Raw genomic sequence first — 19,067 nt, 5'->3', positions numbered from 1 at the left:
CAACTGTTTGCATTGAACAGTGCAACGAGCAATAGCTCAGTGCATTCCGACACTACAACCCCTATGCCATGGTGGATGATGCACAGCATGTGGACCTGTTCGCTCTCCTGGCAGAACAGCAGTGGGCTATAGCTTCCTGGTTCTGGATATAGTCATTTGTGCTGGTGCTGCTTGTATTGTTATATTCTCATGATCAGTGTCATTTACAAATGAACTTAGTTCCACTGAGACAAAGTGGTCATTGTGCAGGGTCTTCATGCTTATTGTATTGGAAGTCCCTATCATTGACCTGAACCTCAGGACTATGATAGGACTTCATATGATGAATGTGGAAGACCTTTCTGCACTTTTGTCCCCTCACTGTAGGATTATCATTTTTAACCTTGTAGGTGACTCTGGACAAACATTGTAGGGTTTGGTATGGGTCAAAGTAGCAATTGGCCACCTATAACACTCATAACACTCAGCGGTTGGCTGCCCAGAACATACAGTGACCCCAGCTGCCAGTTCCATTAACTATGGAACCTTATGTAATGCTTCTACTGAAATCTACAAGCCAGTTCCCAAGGTGCTATGTTTCTACACTACAACATAGAAGTGCTACATTATGAGGGACCTGCTGTTCAATGTTGATTCATCTGCACTCTGGAGTTAGAATCCAAATGCTTTACTGGTACTTGGACTTCAACATTCATTAAGTGTAGTATGTCAACAGACTTGTGATTTCCTTTGGAATTTTGTATTTCACTTGCACTTCATGGACATTGCTATAACCACCATCAATTTACATAATTTTTCATAAACTGTTCATCTACAACTTGGCACTTGGTGACAGAATTATTCTTCTCAGTGTTGTGTCAATAAACCGTAGATTGGTAATATATTTATTGCGTCATTCCTAGATATAACAGACAGTTTAGTCATTGATATGATGTCATTCCACCCCATGAACCATGGACCTTGCCGTTGGTGGGGAGGCTTGCGTGCCTCATCGATACAGATGGCCGTACCGTAGGTGCAACCACAACGGAGGGGTATCTGTTGAGAGGCCTGACAAACGTGTGGTTCCTGAAGAGGGGCAGCAGCCTTTTCAGTAGTTGCAGGGGCAACAATCTGGATGACTGACTGATCTGGCCTTATAACACTAACCAAAACAGCCTAGCTGTACTGGTACTGCGAACGGCTGAAAGCAAGGGGAAACTACAGCCGTAATTTTTTCCAAGGGCATGCAGCTTTACTGTATGGTTAAATAATGATGGCATCCTCTTGGGTAAAATACTCCGGAGGTAAAATAGTCCCCCATTCGGATCTCCGGGCGGGGACTACTCAAGAGGACGTCGTTATCAGGAGAAAGAAAACTGGCATTCTATGGATCTGAGTGTGTAATGTCAGATCCCTTAATCAGGCAGGTAGGTTAGAAAATTTAAAAAGGGAAATGGATAGGTTAAAGTTAGATATAGTGGGAATTAGTGAAGTTCGGTGGCAGGAGGAACAAGACTTTTGGTCAGGTGAATACAGGGTTATAAATACAAAATCAAATAGGGGTAATGCAGGAGTGGGTTTAATAATGAATAAAAAAATTGGAGTGCAGGTAAGCTACTACAAACAGTATAGTGAATGAATTATTGTGGCCAAGATAGACATGAAGGCCACACCAACTACTGTAGTACAAGTTTATATGCCAACTAGCTCTGCAGATGATGAAGAAATTGATGAAATGTATGATGAGATAAAAGAAATTATTCAGATAGTGAAGGGAGACGAAAATTTAATAGTCATGGGTGACTGGAATTCGATAGCAGGAAAAGGGAGAGCAGGAAATGCAATACTGTAGGTGAATATGGATTGGGGTAAGAAATGAAAGAGGAAGCTGCCTGGTAGAATTTTGCACAGAGCATAACTTAATCATAGCTAACACTTGGTTCAAGAATCATAAAAGAAGGTTGTATACATGGAAGAATCCTGGAGATACTAGAAGGTATCAGATAGATTATATAATGGTAAGACAGAGATTTAGGAACCAGGTTTTAAATTGTAAGACATTTCCAAGGGCAGATGTGGACTCTGACCACAATCTATTGGTTATGAACTGTAGATTAAAACTGAAGAAACTGCAAAAAGGTGGGAATTTAAGGAGATGGGATCTGGATAAACTGACTAAACCAGAGGTTGTACAGAGTTTCAGGGAGAGCATAAGGGAACAATTGACAGGAATTGGGGAAAGAAATACAGTAGAAGAAGAATGGGTAGCTCTGAGGGATGAAGTAGTGAAGGCAGCAGAGGATCAAGTAGGTAAAAAAAACAAGGGCTAGTAGAAATCTTTGGGTAACACAAGAAATATTGAATTTAATTGATGAAAGGAGAAAATATAAAAATGCAGTAAATGAAGCAGGCAAAAAGGATAACAAACGTCTCAAAAATGAGATCGACAGGAAGTGCAAAATGGCTAAGCAGGGATGGCTAGAGGACAAATGTAAGGATGTAGAGGCTTATCTCACTAGGGATAAGATAGATACTGCCTACAGGAAAATTAAAGAGACCTTTGGAAAAAAGAGAACCACTTGCATGAATATCAAGAGCTCAGATGGAAACCCAGTTCTAAGCTAAGAAGGGAAAGCAGAAAGGAGTATATAGAGGGTCTATACAAGGGCGATGTACTTATGGACAATATTATGGAAATGGAAGAGAATGTAGATGAAGATGAAATGGGAGATACGATGCTGCGTGAAGAGTTTGACAGAGCACTGAAAGAACTGAGTCGAAACAAGGCCCCGCCAGTAGACAACATTCCATTAGAACTACTGACGGCCTTGGGAGAGCCAGTCCTGACAAACTCTACCATCTGGTGAGCAAGATGTATGAGACAGGCGAAATACCCTCAGACTTCAAGAAGAATATAATAATATCCAATCCCAAAGAAAGCAGGTGTTGACAGTTGTGAAAATTACCGAACTATCAGTTTAATAAGTCACAGCTGCAAAATACTAACGCGAATTCTTTACATACGAATGGAAAAAACTGGTAGAAGCGGACCTCGGGAAAGATCAGTTTGGATTCCGTAGAAATGTTGGCACGAGCGTGAGGCATTACTGACCCTTACAACTTATCTTAGAAGAAAGATTAAGAAAAGGCAAACCTACCTTTCTAGCATTTTTTAGACTTAGAGAAAGCTTTTGACAATGTTAACTGGAATACTCTCTTTCAAATTCTGAAGGTGGCAGGGGTAAAATACAGGGAGCGAAAGGCTATTTACAATTTGTACAGAAAGCAGATGGCAGTTATAAGAGTCGAGGGCATGAAAGGGAAGCAGTGGTTGGGAAGGGAGTGAGACAGGATTGTAGCCTCTCCCCGATGTTGTTCAATCTGTATATTGAGCAAGCAGTAAAGGAAACAAAAGAAAAATTCGGAGTAGGTATTAAAATCCATGGAGAAGAAATTAAAAACTTTGAGGTTCGCCGATGACATTGTAATTCTGTCAGAGACAGCAAAGGACTTGGAAGAGCAGTTGAACGGAATGGACAGTGCCTTGAAAGGAGAATATAAGATGAACGTCAACAAAAGTAAAACGAGGGTAATGGAATGTAGTCAAATTAAGTTGGGTGATGCTGAGGGAATTAGATTAGGAAATGAGACACTTAAAGTAGTAAAGGAGTTTTGCTATTTGGGGAGCAAAATAACTGATGATGGTTGAAGTAGAGTGGATATAAAACGTAGGCTGGCAATGGCAAGGAAAGCGTTCCTAAAGAAGAGAAATTTGTTAACATCGAGTATAGATTTAAGTGTCAGGAAGTCGTTTCTGAAAGTATTTGTGCGGAGTGTTGCCATGTATGGTAATGAAACATGGATGATAAATAGTTTGGACAAGAAGAGAAAAGAAGCTTTCGAAATGTGGTGCTACAGAAGAATGCTGAAGATTAGATGGGTAGATCACATAATTAATGAGGAGTTATTGAATAGAATTGAGGAGAAGAGGAGTTTGTGGCATAACTTGACAAGAAGAAGGGAGCAGTTGGTAGGGACATGTTCTGAGGCATTAAGAGATCACAAATTTAGCATTGGAGGGGCAGTGTGGAGGGTAAAAATCGTAGAGGAAGACCAAGAGATGAATAAACTAAAGAGATTCAGAAGGATGTAGGTTGCAGTAATTATTCTGAGATAAGAGTCTTACTCAGGATAGGGTAGCACGGAGAGCTGCATCAAACCAGTCTTAGGACTGAAGACCACATCAACAACATGATATCATTGTGATTTCCTGATGCAGTATCTTGGTAACTGTCATCCAAGGAGGATTTTCATCTGCAGTAGCCTGTTTTCTGTAGATTAATGCCTCAGTTAGCTTTCCAGACTTTGGTGGCTGGACAAGTGGTTAGGATCTTTGTATGATGGTTGGGAGTTACTATGTTTTGTTGAAGAGCTACCTCAACCAGGATGCAGTGATGAGCTTCATCCCATACATTGTCTGTACTCATCTGCAGTTTCTTGGCATGAACAGAATTGCCTGTTTTATGTTGTCTTTTGTTTAACAATTCCTGAACACTCCTCTTCTTTGTGTACAGTAGCTCACAACATGGTCAAGATGTCTACAGTGGAAAAATACTGATGTTTTCTCCTCTGTTCTTCATATGGCTGTATCTGTAGCATCATGAACTTTGGGACTCTGTATGACAGTTGCATCAAATATCTGGGGTTGTTGACTTCATTCTTCCATGGTGGTCATCCTTATAGTGATTCATGCCAATGACCAACGAATCTCTTGTTGAAATTTTGATGGTAGTTCTTTCTGGCTGGGTTAAATATTTGACACTGCTCTCCAGTCATCTTTGTCTGACATCATCAACAGATGTCATAAATCTTCATATCCCATCTCGATTTCTGTAGGTGATGTGAGATCCTGTTGGTCTTCCATGACTATTGTCAATACAGCATTTATAAGTTTTTTCTGGCGCAGTGCTTCCATGGGCTGGCCCCAATTGAAAACTTCTCTGCTATGGTGGCATCATTTAAAAGAAGTGCTTGATTGACATATTTCATGTTAACACTGAAAGTAAAAATATGAAGTGCATTGTCATGTTTGTGTAATGTGACTTTTCATATCTTTGTTATGCAAGTGGAATGGAATCTTTGGACTGGTAAAAACAGAAATTGTACTAAGCAACCATGATTAGTAAAGCTTTTATTGTCAGCTTGAAATAAATAAACTTAACAGGCTATTGGCCCAGTCTTCAGATGCTTCAAGTTTACCCACTTGTGTTTTGTAGTCATCAACACACTGGCTGTCATTTTTGTTGAACAGAAGAACAAAGGGCAGATTCACATTATTTTATGAAAATTTATTCACAAGTGAAAACAAATCCTTCACAGCTGTTCAAGAACAGTCTGTAGCATGGATGACAAGCAGGCAACTTGACTCATCTGAGAATCTTTGGAACAGATGTTATGTGCTTGTGAACAGGAATTTTTGTTCATAGTTTGACAATAAGGCAGCGCATGAGGATCTGGCTGGGTATGTGAATTACAGAAATGACTTTAGGGTCTGGATTCCATCTCAGAGGAAGTTTGTGCAAAGTCACAATGTAAAATTCAAGGCTGAAGCTGTATGCAATCTCTGCACCAAGCTTACTGAATATGAAGTAGCTCACGATGAAACCGTTCCACAGAGTCAACATAATCAGACTTCCAAAGAGTGAAATGAATAAGAAAATGTCAGCCATGACAAGAAGACAGAAGTTGAAAGTGAAGAGGAAGAAGATGTGGATATGACATCAAAGTTCTGGAGGAAGTCAAGTATTAAGTGAGAAAGAAAGAAGCAAACATGAAAAGAAGAAACCAGAATGGATGACCAGTAAAGACTATGTGTACATGGCTGAAATGCCTATCACCAGGGACAAGGATCCAAGCTTGTATACTGAAGCTTTTCAGACTAGCAATAAAAATCAACAGCTGGAGGCCATTAAAGGAGAATTAAAGTCCCTGGTAGAGAATAAACTTGGGTATTAGTCAAGCACTCAAGTGGCACACAGATTTTGCAGAACTGATGGTCCTTACACAAGAAAATTGCAGAAAATGGCAATGTTTGCTTCAAGGGTCAACTTGTGGCCAAGGGACATATACAAAGGCAGCGAGTTGATCATAAAGAAACATTCAGCTCTGTTGCACATTATGATACTACTTGAATCCTGTTGGCAGTGGCTGCTGCAGAAGAAATGCTCACCCAGTTTGACATCAAAACAGCTTTTCTGAACAGTGTACTTAAAGAAGAAATGTGCATGGAACAATCTGAAGATTTTGAAGATGATACTGGATGTGTATGTCACCTGAAGAAAAGTCTATAGGTCTCAAACAGGCAGTGCATTGTTGCAGCAAACATTTCATAGACTTCATCATGAAAGCTGGTTTAAAAACATGACGCTGATCTGTGGCTCTTCTACCATTGATGGAACAAGAATTGTTTATATGTTGCAATCTACATCGCTGATGGTTTAGTTTTGGGAAGCAACAGAGTAGATTGAGGAGTTCATGAAAATCTTGAAGCTGGAGTTTCATACAAGAGTCTCTCAAAAATTTTTGTATAGAAAGATACAGCAAAATGAAGACAAGTTAACAGCAGTGAACCAACGAGACTATACAAAGGAAATCCTGAAAAGATTTAGAATGGCTGAGTGTAATGGAGTTTCTACTCTAATTGAATGTGAGGGAAGTAATTTCAGAGACAAGATCCCATGCAAAGTTCCTTATTGTGAGGCAGTGGATTGTGTGATTTATTTAACTACAGTCTCATATTTTGACATTTCTTTTGCAATGAACAAAGCAGCTAGAGCCATGGAAGATCCTACTGTTCGAAACTGAAATCAAGTCATACAAATTTTTAGGTACATAGAGAATACAATGGGTTATGTAATTACCTACAAGAAAAAAATAATGTTGAAATGTCTACAGTGATGCTGATTATGCTGGTGACAAGGACACAATAGGTATAGTCCATATCTGAGTCATGGGGCTCTATCACACACCAGTCAATTACAAAAGACAGTGGCAACACACACTATGGAAGCAGAACTAATGTCAGCAAGAGATGGAGCAAATTTTCTACCTGGAAATATTATCTATGAACTGATTGAAACTTCCAGACAACTGACATCTCCTACAGTCTACATTGACAATGCAAGTACAGTGAAGTTCTCTAAAAATCCAAAATATAACCAGAAATCAAAGCCCATATAAATCTGTTGCTTCTATACTGGAGAAAGAGTCTTCAATGGAGATCTTGGATTAAAACACAATCACAGTATTAATCAGTTAGCTGATGTACTAATCAAGCCAGTTGAAAGGGTCCAACTCAAGAGGCTGCATGAAAGAATTGGAGTGTGCCCATGGGAGTGTGTGCTTGGGGTCTACGTGGTTGTGTGTGAATGTGTGTACTTAATCTAGAAAAAGAGCCAGAGCTTGCAAGCTAATGAGTACTGTTTTCAGTTATTTGTGTCTGTGTGCCACACATCAGTCTGATATTGACGGTAGTTGGCTTTTGCTTTTTTTACACATTGCTCCATTGAGGAGTTTCCATTATTTTTATTCATGACATGTTCACATCCCTTTATCCACATAACTGGACCATGGCCAGTCCCGGAGCTACTGCTGGATGCCTGAAGTGTATATGACTCACTGGTTCTTTTGCATCCATTGGTGCCTTGACAATGCAAACTGTCAAGAGGGGTGTACTGTTTGTGTTCCGTTCTTGCCAGAGAAGGCAATGGATTTTGCATAGACTTATTGGAGCCACTGCATTCTTGTATCTGGCATACCCAGCATCTCCATAAAACTATATCATGTAGAATGTGGACTCAAGTGCTGATGCTGAATAAGTGCTTAAGGAGACCAAATAGCTCAGGCCATCAGTCTCCTATTCACCCCTAAGGACAGAAGCAATGTACCCAATCTGTCTGTGTATAGAGCAAATTTGTATGCAAGTGTAATAAAGTGTGAGGTGGGACTTGGGTGCCAGCCCAATATTCACACAGATGGATGTAGGAAACTGCCTAGAAACCACATCCAGGCTGGCCAGAACACTGACCCCTCATTGTCAGTCTGCTGGACATATTCAGTCTGGCATCAGGATACCTCTTTGTCCCAGAAACAGTCATTTTAACACCCAGGCAGGTGGAATCAAGCGCCAGCTACTAAAGCAGAGTGGTCAACATACACATTGAAAGAAATTTTTTTATTGAGCACGCACGAAGTACATATGCAGCTTAAATGCTAGTTTCTATAGTTTGTGCTCCTATTAATACTGTACATACATGAATAATCTGCCAAATTACAGTACATCTAAAACAAGTCCCAGAACCTTCCAGAAATCAGAAATTTTAAATAATAAATAACTTCAGGGGTGAGAATCAAACCACTGACTGACATATCACCCTCCACTGACAATAACAGGTAGCCCATGGAAAAGAATGCACCACATGCCGCAATGTTGCATAATGATTGTCACGGTTAAAATTGAGAAACTAAATTTGAATAAAATTGTTTTTCTTGCAAATCATTCATAAATGGAATGTGGAAGAAGGGATTTTTTTTTTTTTTTTTTTAATTTTTGGGTGGGGGGGTGGGGGGGGGGGGAGTGGGGTGTGGACACTGCTGTAATTATGCTACACACCGTGTGATGAGTCGTACAGTATAAATTTAGATGTAAATCAATAAAACAATGTTTAAAGTAAAATTCTGTTGCCAGAATCTTTTATTGTTCTGAAGTATGTTTTCAGAGACACTAGGCATGTGCTAACTGGACATCTTTTTTAATGCAGCTTATTGAGCAGTTTTCAAGTGAAAGAGCTAATGTCAAAGAGATTATTAGAAAAGAATTTCTATCACAAATAATTATTCTGGAGGAAGAAAACATTCAGTTAAGGGAACAAATTGCTGAAATACGAGCATATCACCAAATGGAAATTTCTGCCAAAGAAAAGGAACTTAGGACTGCAGCTGCTGACAAAGAGCATGAGTTTCAAGAATTATATAAAAGGTAAATTAGTTACATGTATATCATCTTTATTTCTACATAGCCTCACATTAGTCCGTATTATTTGAAGTAGCTTCTCTTTACAATCATTTCAGGGTGAAAGCAGCAATTGCAAAAAAGGAGAAAGCAATTCAGCAACTTCATTTGAAATATGAGGCAGCATTAGAACAGTGTACTCATCTTGAAAATGTTTTAGAACAACATCAAAGAGACCATTTGTTTCGATAGCTAAGTATTATTTTTCATTTTGGTCATTCCTAACAGTATTTAATTTATTGACATAGATAATTTATACAAAACACAAAATGCAAAAACAAATGAAAGCTGCAGTCTGTTTCATAGTGATATTTTTATGATTGCATTCTGCTATGTATTGAACACTTCACTTACTGTTTCTGTGAAACATGTATGTCCTTTTGGAAAACAGCTATGTTTTCAGGAAATAATGTATAAATTTACAAACAAACTCTGCAGAAGTATTAATCAGATTTAAGTAATTAGTGTAACAAATTTTAAAAATCTGGTAGAAACACGTTCTTTGTGAATTCTTCATTGTCACAGTGAAGCATGCCAGACAGATGTTGAAAAATATTGAGCAATACTGCAACATTTAAGTCAAAGAGCTTTCCACTGTATGCAAGCTTTATTGCTGTCAATAAGAGATAAATGGATAGGATCTTCCTATATCTTTCCTTATAACAAGTCCATTGTGACAGTGAAGTGTCTCGAGACTTTTGAAAGCTAGTAGACATGTTATTATCCATTAGAGACCTGCTTTCAAGACCACCTTTATGAATGATTTACTTGTCCAAAGTTTTTGAATAATTAATCCAAAGGCTAAACTGTATGACTTACTGCTGCAATAGATAATACATTTGACTATACAATCACATGGACAGCGAAATTCATTTGGACTCCATGAGCCAAATAAGTCAACCATATGCATAGCAGTCCAGGTCTGGTTTTTATGTAATTTTTTCTCATTCTCAAAAAAAGCAAGGAAAAATTGTGTGGACATCATTTTGAAAGTCTAGAAGATGTTAAAATCTACAAATAATGGGTTCCAACCACTGGACAAAAGGACTAGTGCCAATAGAGTGAGACATGTTTTGGAAGGATATAACTGAAAATATATAGTGTGTAAAATGTGTAAACATCCAAAACATCAAGTATACCACAGACATAAAATCAGAAATGCTTTCATAATGCCCTCAAATTACTTCCTGCAAGTGCAGTCACAAACTACCATGTTGTTGAATAGAAACTTTGAATTGGTGGGCATTTAATTTTATTATTTATAGAGAAGATAAAAAATTAACTATGCAGTGCAATGACAAATTATATCTTTTACATGTAAGAATTAAAGTTACAAAGAAAAAAATTGGAGATGGGAATAGCCTCATAAAGAATGAGGCTGTAAAACACTTCGCATTATAGACTGAAATCTGATGTTTCTTGAAAGAAGAGGTGTTTCCAGCTTAAAAAAATAGGTATTTCATACCTGAATATAAATAAAGAGTTCTCAACTCTCAAGTTAAGCATATTTTTGGGCACCTATGTTACTGTGGTTGCTTTTGTCATTCTCAATCATCTGCTGTTTGAGACAGTGGTGGTGTGAATAGAATTAGTGTAAATTCACCATCCTGTCTTAAGTGCAGTCCCACAATACTTCTTCCCTAATGTGCACTAAGAAAGGGAACAAATGTAGTTTGCTGTAAGGTGGTCATTAAAAACTTAGGACCTGCTTGACAATCTTACATCATTGTAAATTCAAGAACTTGTTTTAACAGAAACATTCAAGGAGAAGGCACTTGATTCATACATTTGGCCGAGTACAGTTAATGGAAACCATAGTCTCATATCTTCAAGTAGTGTATAGCAATTGTAGTTGTGAGCTAATGAGAATAAAGCTTGTGATAACAAAGGTAAATGTTTCACAAAGAAAAGTCAGTATGTAACTGCCATTTGATCGACAAAAGGAAATTTAACTTTGTTTTAGTCAGAAGCTATATGGATACTGGGAAATATTTGTGAAACAACTGTTAGTGATGACAGATGATGGAGGCTCTGTCTAGTTATTTGTAAGAAATGCATTTTGGTGCTGTGACCCAACAAGTACTAACTAGTTAGGTATATGTTGTTGTTGCTCTGTCCTTTACATTTTTCGATAACTATCTTTTATTTTTTTGTGAAAAGTACCATATTCCATTTTTGTATTCATTCTGATATTCAAACATTTAAATAATAATATTTTTATTAATAAATATTTAGTATGATTACAACAAACAAGAATCACAAGAAGAAATAAAGATCTCATTATAGAAATATGGGATTTATGAAAAGATAAGTTTGCTACTGAATTTAATTTTCCAGAATTCTTAGGATGATAATGGATATCAAATTTAGTCCTTAATAAGTAAATGATTTATAGAATTAATTACACAAAATGATGTTTTTCATGTTCTTGTTTTGCACTGTTTACACTTAATTGTATTCTCACATCTGAAAGAAAAAACATAAAATAAAATTTCAGTCCACAGATTTACAATCTTTTAATGGTGCCACAACTTCGTCCATTTTTTCTACCAATAAAGTTTCCTTTAGAATGGTAGAAAATTTGAGTTTTTTCCTATGTGTAACATTGTAATAAAGTGCAGAGCAAAGAATTTTGGGGGAATTTGCTCCTGCTCTCCTATATAAAATAAGCTTCCAAAATGACTGCAACTATGAATATAAAGAACAGCTTTTATTTTTAAATATCTCATTTCAAGTTTAATGTTCTATACTATTAATACATGATTACATACATTATTTACAATCATATTAGCTTTATACAGTCTCTGAATTCAGTCAATGCAACTGAGCATTTACAAATTTACACTACACACAACTAATCACAAATAGTTCTTTATCAGTGACTCGGAACTGGTTCCAGTGAATCTGGACTAATGCTTAAGTTGCAGCTAATAGCATCCTCATACTGGTGGCGTTCTCTATGCTTCTTGTCCAAATTTGGTGATCTGTAACAGAATAATAATATATAAAATATTATTATGACATGATAAATTATATTATTTCATAATAATGAAAACTGAACACATTTTTATTCTTTTGAAATTTTTCCTGATTTGCTGACAATGAAATTGCAATGCAGGAAATTCAATATTCTGAGCTTTTTTGTCCTTGACTGGAAGTCATAGATTTAAGACAAAGCCAGTTTTTTCTTGGTCAGCTTCTGTTTTAAATATGCTGGACCATGTACTTTCCATTTTAATTTTTCACTTGAATTGACGTGGATTCTTTTTTTATTACTGACAGGTAGAAGCATTAAGACCTTTTTTTTTTAATCTATGCAGTGATGTAAAAATTGTGTATTTTCAGTTCAGTGTTGTACTCATACAGGTGTACTGTGACCTCAGACAGGTAAAGGGAACATGTAGCTAGGGTGTAATAAGAGTTTTTAATTATTTTTCCAGAACAGGATTACTGGAACACTCTTGGGAAATAACATTTGTTTGTTATTAATGGTGAAGCCTGCTTCACAATTATCACTAAGTGATGTAAAAAACAGAAAATAAGACTCAGAAAGAATAAAAAATGCAACAACTGAAACTGAACATGGACTTCCAAGGCCATGGTGTTGTCCTGAATAATTATCATAGAATTATGTAAATTCTCTTTGTACCTTTTAGACATTCCTTTTCTCTTTAGATTATGTGTCTTGCTCGTTTATTCTGCAAACCAGAGTTTTGTTGTTCACTTATATGCAATGCTGTTAGCCTGATGATTAATCCCAAAATATTGTTGACAGATGTAGCTATTATTCTTCAGTCACTACTTCAGTTGTTTATCTTTTGCAACTGAATGTTTATTTTTCAATCAAACATGTTTTCTCTATTCATATTAGGTATTATCAGTGCTCTTTTTTTCTATTCTTTTCATGCGCCTGTTGATAGTTATGCAGACATTAGATGCACACAATCCAGATTTACTCCTACATCAACTGAGTAAGTCTGTGTGCAACAAGAAATGTTTATGTACAGTAAAATGCCTAAATGTGACATATCAACAACTGGAAACATATACAGTGTGCATCTAGTATCTACAAAAGAACCAATGGACTCAAGCAAAGAACAGAAAAAATAAAAATCTCTGATTCTAGTTTATATGAATGTGTGAAATATATTTGGTTACAAACAAACTAACATTTGGTCACAAAAGGTCTTCGTACATTGTGATTGTGCTATCAGCCAGCAGATCCACAATGTGGAGGGACAGAGAGAGATAGAGAGAGAGAGAGATGTCATCTTTCAGAACTGTAGCTAGATAGCTAGATAACAAAATTTAATTTTTTGATACTAATGAAAAATGTCATTTCTGTGAATGGTGCCTTGGCGGTAACAGAAAGTTTGTCCTGTGTGAAGAAGGTGAACATAAAATTACAGACATTATTGAGTAAACAATAATGTGTTTGACAAATGAAAACTGAAAACATGTACCAAAAGAGTTACTGTTCAAAAATACATTCAGTCCAATTTTGCTCCTCTTTATGATGTTTTTCATTTCTGATGATATATCAGTTGAGTATGAAACAGTACTTTCCAGTGAAGTAGAAGTACCATTAACTGCATTTAAAATGTTTAAGATCTAATTTCTTGAATTAGTAGAGTAGGTTGTGTGTATAATTTATCACGTACAAAGGTGCAAAACACACGCTCATAGTGAAGAATGAAAAGCAATGACTGACAATGTTTAGTATGTTCATTCTGTGCTAATAAAACTAGATTAGCACGATTAAAATATCTGTCAGAAACACAGACTTTTAGTTACTGATATTACAGTTGCTCTAACTGCTTTATTAATTTGTCTCTCAAATAGTAACTGTACTTGTAAATAGACACGTAGCAATATCAGTAACTGACTATTTCATTCTGTGATGAAATGTACAAGAATCTTTTCATATCATACAACAGCAAACAATTCAAGACTTACCTTTCAGCATCAGAAGGGGGCTGAATTAATAAGGGTTGATGTGGCCGAGGAATATCATAATCAGGTTCTGAATGTCTCCGCCGCCGTATGGGCTCCATCAGTGCCAACTGAAGTCAGGAAGTCTATTGTCACTTGTTTGTAATAACAGGAAAAAATGTTCATAATGCACTATACAGGATGGTGCAAAAATGTCTGAAAAGCTTGTAAGGCTGTCTAGGTAGGTTGTGCTGAGAAATAATTGTTCAGAAACAAATTTGATGTGTTGCACTCTTTCTGAGTTAATTAGCATTGAAGTTAGTGAATCAGGCCCTTACACATGCAAATTAAGCAGTCCACCAGATACGATTAGTATCAGTTGTTCTCAAAGCATAGATGATAATGTACAAGACTGCTCAGACTTTGGTTTGAGTGCAGTTGTTACTACCATCCTCGTCTAATTTTTGTATCGCTGTCTTGTTCAGTTTTACGAAACTAAATGAAGAACATATTTGGCAACACCATCTCTGGTGTGTCACTTGGCATGCACAGTGGCTTGATTGTCTAACTTCAATGCTAGTTAACTCAGAAATGGCGTAATCTGTTGAATTTTTTTTAACAATTGTTACTCAGCTTACACTGCATCACCCTTGCAAGTTTTTCAGGCTGGTTTTGATGGACCTGTATAATATATTAGTATTGTAGCATTTCTGTTAAAGTCACTATCATCAGCTTAAACAATGTATTTGAAACAAAGGACATATTTACAGTTTGTGCTGTACAGAAATCTGGTTGTTTACCATTTCTTTTTATTTGTATATCTTACATTTACTTGTACATGAAATAATAAAGTTTAAAGAGTAAGAAATTTCACTAGGAGTAAATATAATTTTCTTTGTGTTTTGATGAACATATTTATATGATGTGTTTCTCAGGACCACAGGCTCCTGAACTTTTGTTGAGATGAAAGCTAGGCCCCTTCTGCTCTATGGTAAGCTCTGGAAAACTGATGCAGATTGAGATGCTCCTAATATGGGAGAGGCAACTTCGTGAAAATATTATTTAGTACAATGTATGTTGAATTGCAGAATAAAGTCCAATTGATTGTACTGGCATGATGAACACTTATTGTTGTTTTGCCACAATGCATAGATAAGTCCTATAGTCCATGAATATAACATGGCATCCAACTGAGGACAAAAGTACCGTATTACTTCATACATTGAAAATAACTCTTCATGGTTGTAAGCACGCCTGTTCTGCTGTGTGAAGAGCTTGTGTGAACAAAATGTGAATGGCTGCTATGCATCTTTAACTTGATGTTACGTTCCAGTAGCAAAGTGGCTGGCATCCAGCACCAGTGCAAGTGGCACATCTTGCACAAGATGAGGAAGCAATGCTGAATCAGCAGTGATGTCATATCCATTTCTTGTGTCCACTGAATGGGAGCAATTCCTTCTGTCTTGGAACCTGTGAGTGCAGCAATCAGTGGTTTTTACAGTGCTGCAGTCTGAGGTACAGGCTTAAACTGAGTGCCCCAAGAAAGCATTGTAGCTCTTTAATCGCTTCTGGCTGCCAAATTCGAGTGGTATTATCCACCGTTTCTGGTAAGAGTGAAGATCTTGCTGAAGAAATAAAGTGCCCCAAGAATGTGACCTGTGGTTCACTGAAAATTAGTGTACTAAATTTTCAAGGCATTGGAAAACTCTTGTTAAGTACTTTGGTACTGCTCTTCCGTGGCTGAGAAGCAAGAACATTGAACAAGTAGGCAAAACAAATGGAAAGTCTTCAAAGAATGGAGTTGATAGATTGTTGCCATGATTGTGCAACATTTTGTAAGTTGAATGTAATAAATAACTCTCAAAAAGGCTAAAGTGGCTGTTTTCGGAATAGCTTTCCCCACCACTGGGCACAATTCAGATCACTGAACACAATTGCGTCATCACATTCTCTCAAATGTGGCACTTAATATCAGTTTGGTACTGTCTGTGCATTTAGCATGTATTAAGTGCCAAATGGCCACTTTGTGCCAACCTGTTTTGGAACTACTGTAAGTGGACTTGCAATAATCAAGGGCTGCCTGAGATCCAGACGATACCTTTATGCAATGTTCCATTGAAGTCACCCTTTACTATAGTTAAGTAGTCTGGCAAAAGGCATCACTTGGTATGAAACAGGCAGACCAGGTGTAGTTTTAATGTAATATGTTGTGCTGTGGTATAATTCTTCTGGTGCACCAGGGAGCCAAGTAATTGTCAGACATTGGCCCAGTAATTTGGAAAACTTGCCAATCTCTTGAATAAGTTTAATATAGGACAGTAGAGTCCTGATGGAATCCTGTGGTGGTGAACTAGTAATAATGTTACGTTGATCAGTCATAACCCAGCAAAATCTAGTAGCAGCTGGTAACGCAACAAGAAGTGAGCTCCAATGATAGGCTGTATGATGCCGTGACAGTGAAATCCCAATTGAAAGCACATAGCAAGTCAAAATCAATCTGCATCTGTTTTATACCATAACTATGGAGGAATGATTGTCAGCTGACAGGGTGAATGATGTTGGTGGTAAGTAATTGTGTAGAAGATGACATGGAAAAACATGTTAGTCTGAACATGTATCACAAGGAATTTCAATTTGAACCTTCTGAAAGGCTCTTCGGAAAATGGATGCAACTGCATCTGGATGCTGTTGGCTTTTTGGCATGCTCAAGGTGGCTTGCTTGAATCACAAACTTTCTCTGGAACCAACAAGTTGCAGAAGACTGAGCTGTATCATCAAATGGCAGTGAGTTGACTTTCAAATGAATACGAGAAAATGAGTAGTATGCACTTGTATAGTGGCTAGCAGTGTGATGTGTTAGCAGCTCACTCACTTTATGCAGCTTATAGGATCTACCTTACTGGATGAGCAATCAGAGACCAATTGTGTAATAATAGGCTCTTACACACTGTTACAGTGGGTGACTGCTATGATGCTGACAGGCAGCAGAGTTGGAGCATGCTGAATATGATCAGCTAACTCCACTACCATGTCCAATGGTTTGTTAGTCTGGCTTGTAATTACCACCTATAATTGGGCCAGAGGTAGGCCAGCCCAGAACATGCAAGCAGAACAAGCAAGTATCCAGGACAGTTCCCATGGCAACCACTCTGCAAATGTAAATACTTGCAATACCTGCTGTTCCTTGGATGTGGTAACATGTTGAATTAGTTTGAATTTAAGCTTGTGGCAACTAAGTTTCCAGCAGTGCTGGTACATATAACAGCAAAACTCACAGCACCTGAAGAAGATGACTGGCTCAGCTGTCAAAATATTGTGCGTAAAATAGAATAAATAACTTGGCAGAATGTCTGGAACCACACTATTCAGCAACTGGACCAAGAAAATCTGAGAGATTACTCTGGTTTCCTGATATCCACACCACCTACTACTGGAGATAACTAACGTCCACTTCACGTATGAAGTCAGCACCTCAGTGTATAATTCTTATTACAGAGGTCACAATTTATGGAAGATAAGTTCTTAGAAAATATTCAAGAGCCAACCAACACATTTTTACATTGAAATATTGGATTACCCCCACATAGCCTCTGCATATCAGCAGTTTTTGATTACTTGTCTTGTATTAAACTCGAGTGCAGTTAGCCATTGTCAGTTGAGATTTCCTCTATTACTGTTGCCTCATGGTGGAGGACTGCTACACATAATCTTCGTTATTATCCAGACACTATTCAGTTTCACACCCTCCTCCTTTTTGTTAAAATTATTAGGATGTTTAGTAATGCTATTACCTCTCTACATGGCTTATTGTAGTACCCTCTTTCAGCAGTCAGGACCTGAATCTTATCGAATGGAATCACAGTCTCCTGAGTGCAAAATGTATTCCACAACAGATAATCTGTCTGATTCTCCCATTGCACAGTTGTCAATATGGTCTCCTAGTCATTTTTCCACCATTCTTTTTGTAGTAACCACGTACATCTCCACAGTTACATGGTGTCCTGTAAATCTCAATTTTTTTGGCAATTTGTGACAATCTTTGGTTGACATTTGGTGTTACTGTATATTTTGGATAAGTTTGCAGACTACAGCAAGTTGCATCCTGTGCAATCAGTAACACATTTAATGCATTTTGCAGATGGCTGTACAGTGTCATGATCTTTACATGATAGTGTTAATACTGTTTTTGTCAGCAAATGAATACCCATTCTTGAACAAAAGATTGGTGAGGTATTCCAGTTCTGCATCGAACAGCTTCAATTTACATGTTTCACTCTAGTCTCTATTGATAATGTTTTTACACCACCACACTTTTACTATGGACAATAATTGAATCCTGGTGTAGGTAATTGTGTGTGTGTGTGTGTGGGGGGGGGGGGGGGGGGGGCAGGATTTCTTGAAGACTAGCTCATCTGGAAAATCTGCCATCTATCCCCACTTCCATAGTGAAATAAATCACATTCAGCTTAATCTCATTGAGAAAGGAGAGAGAGGGAGACCTAGTTCCTCTTTACCTGTCTCCACAACACAAATATATATTCACATAACAGAACTAGATGTTTGGTTTTTTGGTGGCAGAATTTAAAGTATATATTTGTGAGACAATATTTAAACAAATCTGCAGTATTGGAGGAAAAAATTAAACTGCCCCCAGTACTAATTTTCATTCCACAGTGTGCTCTGGTTTGTAACCCCATGGTAGATTAAAACTGTTTGCCAGAGTGGAACTCAACCATGAGATTTTTGCCTTTCACCTGTAAGTGCTTTACCAATAGAGATATCCAAGCAAGACTCACAACACATCCTCACATCTTTACTTCCACCAGTACATCATCTCATATCTTCCAAACATCACAGAAGTTGTACTGCATACCTTGCTGGACTAACACTCCTCTAAGGAAGGATATAGTGGAGACACAGCCTAGCCACAACCTAGGGGCTTGTTTCCAGAATGAATTTTCACTCTGAAATTGAGTGTTCACTGATTTGAAACTTCCTGGCAGAGTAAAACTGCCATACTGGGACATTTTCCTTTCAGAGACAAGTGCTCTATTGACTGAGCTATCTAAGCACGACCCATGAC

At 37.5% G+C, this 19,067-nt stretch overlaps 2 protein-coding genes across 4 annotated transcripts in view; one reads left to right on the top strand and one right to left on the bottom strand.

The window, feature by feature from the left end:
• Positions 1–9,244, top strand: part of LOC124719079 (centrosomal protein of 131 kDa) — a 113,135-nt gene extending 103,891 nt beyond the window's left edge. Inside the window, exons 11-12 of the mRNA XM_047244798.1 lie at positions 8,802–9,019; positions 9,112–9,244. Coding sequence (XP_047100754.1) covers positions 8,802–9,019; positions 9,112–9,244 — 351 coding nt within the window. The remainder of the gene's footprint in view (positions 1–8,801; positions 9,020–9,111) is intronic.
• Positions 9,245–11,497: 2,253 nt separating this feature from the next.
• Positions 11,498–19,067, bottom strand: part of LOC124797429 — a 266,751-nt gene continuing 259,181 nt past the window's right edge. For 2 of the 3 annotated variants that reach the window (XM_047260787.1, XM_047260785.1), the window contains exons 8-9: positions 14,009–14,115; positions 11,498–12,036 (exon numbers count right to left, since the gene is read on the bottom strand). In XM_047260787.1, coding sequence (XP_047116743.1) covers positions 11,928–12,036; positions 14,009–14,115 — 216 coding nt within the window. In that variant the 3' untranslated portion in view covers positions 11,498–11,927. The remainder of the gene's footprint in view (positions 12,037–14,008; positions 14,116–19,067) is intronic. The other variant, XM_047260784.1, reaches the window with a different exon arrangement.

The sequence above is a fragment of the Schistocerca piceifrons genome, chromosome 1 (assembly GCF_021461385.2).
Source record: "Schistocerca piceifrons isolate TAMUIC-IGC-003096 chromosome 1, iqSchPice1.1, whole genome shotgun sequence".
NCBI classification, from domain to species: domain Eukaryota; kingdom Metazoa; phylum Arthropoda; class Insecta; order Orthoptera; family Acrididae; genus Schistocerca; species Schistocerca piceifrons.
Note: the sequence above shows the minus strand (reverse complement) of the source record. Positions and strands in the feature narration are given on the sequence as shown.